The sequence below is a fragment of the Nansenia antarctica genome (genome assembly GCF_963989245.1).
Source record: "Nansenia antarctica genome assembly, chromosome: 5".
Classification (NCBI taxonomy): Eukaryota; Metazoa; Chordata; class Actinopteri; order Argentiniformes; family Microstomatidae; genus Nansenia; species Nansenia antarctica.
The window spans coordinates 30,126,009-30,131,370 of NC_137690.1; the positions used below are offsets into that span (position 1 = coordinate 30,126,009).

Consider the following 5,362-nt stretch of genomic DNA (forward strand, 5'->3'; position numbering starts at 1 on the left):
ATAATGTAACAAAAAAATGGAAAAGCAATATTTGCTATCCCCTCCAAATGTCATATCAGGGGGTGAATCTCAGGTCAAGCTATTTTATAGAAACAGGATCACCAGTCATTGATTTGTATATTCAAACACCGCGCACAGCAATGCGCAAATACGGGTTTCAGATTGAATCTTCAATAATGTTCATCATGTTCCTAGAGGTCCATGGGTTGGTCGTAGTAGCGGTTATTTTCTGTTTTCTTTTTGGCAAAACTTTAACCAGGCAGTTCCAACGGGCAGCACCAGTCATGGACGAAGTGAAATCTATCCATTTGTATACGCAAACATGTGTGCAGGCAGATGCACTCTCCTTGCAACACGTTTCTTAGTTACACCATGGTTATCTTCGCAACGTTTTTGCAGGATGGATAAATGGATAAATCCCATGATTGTCTTCACAGTGTAAAAATACAACCAGGGGTTGTTTAGATAAAGAGGCTTCGTGCAATTGGATGATACTCGTCGGATGGAATAAACAAGACTGACTTTTGTTTCAACCCCAAGTTTTTTCAGTCCGCCCTTTGCCAACACCTCGTATTTAGAAATATGAGATAGTCACAGTCCATATCGCCTACGCCTCTATGGGGCTCGATACCATGCTGTTTGGTGTATCTGGAAGTTGAGAGGACATCGACGCAACTTCGCTCCCTGTTGAATTTGAACCTGGTCCCCCCTCTGAGAAATTGACCTGAATAAAACAAAACAAAACAATACTGAGCTACATTTAAGAAAAACGTCAAGAGACAGTGACGTTTGACAATGACATAACGAAATAGTAGTTCGACGTCGTAATAATAATGATGATAATAATTGTTATCCGGCCTGTCGTTCTATCTTCCAGTTGCATGCTTCGGACTTACTGGTAGCCGATACTCACCAGTTGTTGAAATGCGGGCTGGTCTATGTCACTCTGCAGTGCGAAGTCGCTGAGGACTTTCCAAGGCGGTTGGTAACTCTGCACCTCCACTGGGTTTGCCTGCAAACCACCGTCGTGTCTCTCCGGACTGGCGGCCACCATTGGGGTGCCTGTCATTCCCTGGATATTCTGCAGATAGTCCCAGAGAAACTAATTGTCATAAAGTTCAAAATTAGCACGCATTGACCAACACACACACGCACATTGAGAAAAAAAAAGTAAAAAAGAAAAAAAAGAAAGAAAAAAAAAGACTACGTTAAAAAGCAATTTAACTTTCATTGTGTGTGTGTGTGTGTGTGTGTGTGTGTGTGTGTGTGTGTGTGTGTGTGTGTGTGTGTGTGTGTGTGTGTGTGTGTGTGTGTGTGTGTGTGTGTGTGTGTGTGTGGTGCGTGCGTGCGTGCGTGCGTGTGTGTGTGGTGCGTGCGTGCGTGCGTGCGTCTACACGTGACGCATCCATAGGCATAAGGCGCACTTGTCGCCATGTTTATCATTTTTCCGTTAAGATCTCACAATTGACAACCTAGGACAAACAAACCTATGTTCGACCTACATGGCCAAACGTATACGTCTCATGCTGGTGGCCAGGATTCTCACCGTTTTGTCGTTGGGTTGTTGCTGCTGAAGTTGTTTCATTAGTATGCTCCTCTTTTTGTCCTTGCAACGCTTGTTCTGGAACCAAACTCTAATGACTCGTGGACTTAGGCTCGTCATCTCCACCAGCTGCTCCTTCATAAGTGCATCGGGCCTGGGGTTGGCGTTGTAGCAGGTCCGCAACGTGTGAAGCTGCTTTTCGTTGAGTACTGTCCTGACACGAGTGGTCTTCTCCGGCTGTTTGTGGACGTGCGGTCGCAGCGCAGGCTGTCTGGCCGATATTGGTTCTGCTGTTAGGAAAGCGAGTGAGGAGAGAAATTCCTATTATTTATCGGCGCATCAATGGATACATGTACATTATACAAACTGTTAAATCCTTTAGCTGAGATGTACAATATCTACACTGAAAGTATGAGAATGTGTAGGTCTAATCGTATTAATCATATAAACGTTTAAGGCTATATTTCACCATAACTTCAGTCGACCTATAGGTCCCCGAGTGTCTTAGAAACTATCCATTCGGGCCTTTCAACAATCTGCAAGTGAATCAACCAACCCAAGCCGCCATTCCCACAAGACGGTAAGAAGCGTTCTCTTTATTAATGAACAATCACGTCGTTATGCATTTTCTGCAATATGACGTTGCATTGCTAACGTCCACCATCATATCCACCTCATAATGCCATACAGGATCAAATGCATCTGTATGTTATATCATAACATGTCATAAAACATATTGTTTTGGAAAAGAGGGGCTTGGAAGGGGTCAATTTCTTGCGTAAACATGGACACATCAGGCCGGGGCGTGCCTGTAGCTCAAAGTTCATGGAGGATTTGGCGACTGTAGTCTATAGCCTGTGTCATTACATAACGTTATTGTATAAAACTCATTATGTTATTGTAGAATGTCAGTATATTTCCCATTTTGTGCCCTATACATAACGTCAAGCGATCGTCTAATTTAGGTCCCGTTATACGCGTAATAGCCTAATTCACCTATGTGCAATTTGGGCTAGAATGACTGCATAACGGTTGTCCATTCTGAGTGGCCGACCAACTCTCACTCCTAGGCCCTGATCATGTCATTTAGGTTCAATTAAATGTACGTTGTAAACAAACAAAGCTACCAAACACAAAAGCGTACACTCTTATGTTGATGAAATAGTTTAGCAATGCAGCATCCATTATAAACACCAACGTTGTTAGTATAGCCTAGTAGTAGCCTGTTTAATAGAAGCAATGCCTCATTAGCCTATACCGGGGAAAAGTTTTCAGCATCGTCAATGTTCTCATATAAACGAATTTCTAACACTAGCTGTAGGCTACAAACGAAACACCACTGCCATTGATAGAAGTTGTAACCTACCTGCCATTTGTAATGGTCTCGCCGGGTGGAGGGGGCTAAGAGGGTCGCCTGCTCCCATTGTTGCCCGCTCCACGACGTCGTGGTCGGCTCGACAGAACAGACCGTCCTCTCTGAGAGCGAACTCGTCCCCGGGGATCAGCTGTCGGCTGCAGGCCACACATCGAAAACACTCGATATGGTACACCTTGGAGCGTGCTCTCATCACGAAGTCATTCTTGCTGAAACCGATGTTGCATTTAGCGCACTTTATCCCGTATAACCTGGAGGAGAGAGATTGGGTAACGGGGTAAGACTACTGTTTCACAAGCACACGGCCCGATGGGTCTTATGCAGCAAACACAAACAATGGGCAGTGTCGTTTTAAAGCAAGAAGAAGGGTTTGATTTGGTGTTGTGTATTAGGTCTAGGCCTGCGTTATAAGAGATTACCCAAAATAGCATTCCGTTCATAAGGACGAAATAATGCGAAGAGTGCGGAACATTTTCGTTCTCTCAAAAGGCTTCGTATTGTTAATATTATGTAATATTTATATGAATTATTATTAGTAGTATTGTTGTTGTTGTTGTTATTATTATTATTGTTATTATTATTATTATTTGTATTATTATTATTATTATTTATTATTATTACTACTACATTGTGATGATCGTATTTCTTGAATGAATTGCATTGGGCTATTTTAGTTGCCAACGAGTTGAGTATTTCGATCATAGTTGCCATAAACAGACTTATCTTGTTTATCACCATCAACCAAATGAAATAACAGTATAGGCCTACATCAAAATATGTGTTTCTACGAAACTTTTTATATTCCATAATATATAAGAAAATTAAGTGAAGTCGACAGAAAGGTTAACTGTGTCGGTTCTGGTGTTTAAAAAATTAAATAAAAATACAATTCACTGTTTAGATAACAAACTGATTATGTTGTGCTGCATTGCTCTATGAACATGATGGCAATGTAATTGGTGGTAAATTAATTGTAGCCTAATTATGGCAATTTAGTACTGATACAATTAGTCTATTCATATCTAACAATGATGTTTAAATAGGTCTACGGAAACTGACTAAAAGTAGCCTATATTTGCACATTATAAAAAATAAATGTTTAGAGAGAGCACACTTGTCTCTGTTATCACAAATAAATGTTGATGTTCCATGTTTAACAATACTGCTGTTAGATTGCATTTGATAAGCGAAATATGTCAATCCATCAATCGATATTAACAATATCATCAACGCATGGTATTTCAAACAGCCCCTACCTGACATAGTCCCGTTTACAGTAGGTTTTCCCGTCTCTGACAAAGCACGTACACGACTCGTCCAAATACTGATTACATTCTGCACATTTCAAACAAGCCGCGTGCCACTCCAGGTCCGGGGAGACCCGGAGAATATACTGGTCATGGATCTGATTTCCACATCCGACACACAGGGAGATGAGGCGCTTCTCTGGAAACCAAGTGTGGGAGAAAACTAATATTAGCAATATTGACAACAAATACATTAATTGCCCCACGATGTTAGTTGTCGGTAAAGAGATACATCCCGCTGAATTAAAGCATCAGTTAAAAGCACAGAAATTCCATATTCGACCGTGTCAACTGCAATAATAATAATAATAATAATAATAATAATAATAGCAATAATAATAAAAAATATTACATTTACTACTAATACAATAAGTTAATCAATATCAGTAACATTAGTTGTTTACAATAACTATTAATAATAATCAATAACTAGGCGCCAGTATACTTTTCGAGGGCGCATAATGTTTGACCATCCTCGAAGTCATTTCATTAGCATTGTAAAAAGAAAACTGAAAAAATTACTTGAAAGAGGAATCTGAAAGAAATCTTCGTAAATAGGCTATAGCTAATTAAAGAAACCTGCCACTTTCATAAACTTTGCACAAACTGTATAGCAAAACTGACAATTATAATCGCACCTCAGTTATGAATTGCTCTATATACACAGTTGATTTTAACTTCCATCCCAAGCCAACTCCACTTACTTTTCGGAGGATCCCCCATATCTCCCATTCCCATGTCCAGAAAGTAAGGCGGTGTTAGGTCCACTTTAGAAACGTGGTGCAACAGCTTTGAAGAGTGGGCTTGATCCTCCGGACTGCGGTATAGAGCAGACACCGACTGTGCTGGCTGAGGGTGGCGGGGTGTTGCAGGACTTGCTTGGGCACAGACTCTCTCTCTTTCCGCGGTGGGGCGGGGGTGTGACTGCGCTCCAGAGCCTGCTCCCTGCCTGGATGGGGCACGCTTGTCCTTATCTCTCACTCAAACTCCCTTGCACCAACTATACTCTATCGCCATTGGGCTGACGTAGGACACCGAAACGTCATCTTTATGAGAAGCTGATTGGTTATGAAAAGGAGAGCAGCTGTTCCAGTCCTGGCTGAATGTGGAGAAACAAGCCTTTTTCACTTTGCCATT

General features: G+C 41.4%; 1 protein-coding gene across 2 annotated transcripts; it reads right to left on the bottom strand.

Moving 5' to 3' along the window:
- Window positions 1-607: 607 nt before the first annotated feature.
- Window positions 608-4,990, bottom strand: isl1a (ISL LIM homeobox 1a; the record flags this gene model as incomplete). 2 transcript variants are annotated; one of them, XM_080530757.1, is made up of 6 exons in its annotated part: window positions 608-724; window positions 914-1,081; window positions 1,547-1,833; window positions 2,910-3,169; window positions 4,175-4,364; window positions 4,930-4,990. In XM_080530757.1, the coding sequence occupies 6 exons, from the start codon at window positions 4,961-4,963 to the stop codon at window positions 608-610; spliced, it is 1,056 nt and encodes a 351-aa protein (XP_080386883.1). The 2 variants fall into 2 exon arrangements, with proteins under 2 accessions (XP_080386883.1, XP_080386882.1); XM_080530756.1 differs by having other exon boundaries at window positions 1,547-1,830; window positions 4,930-4,957.
- Window positions 4,991-5,362: the final 372 nt, after the last annotated feature.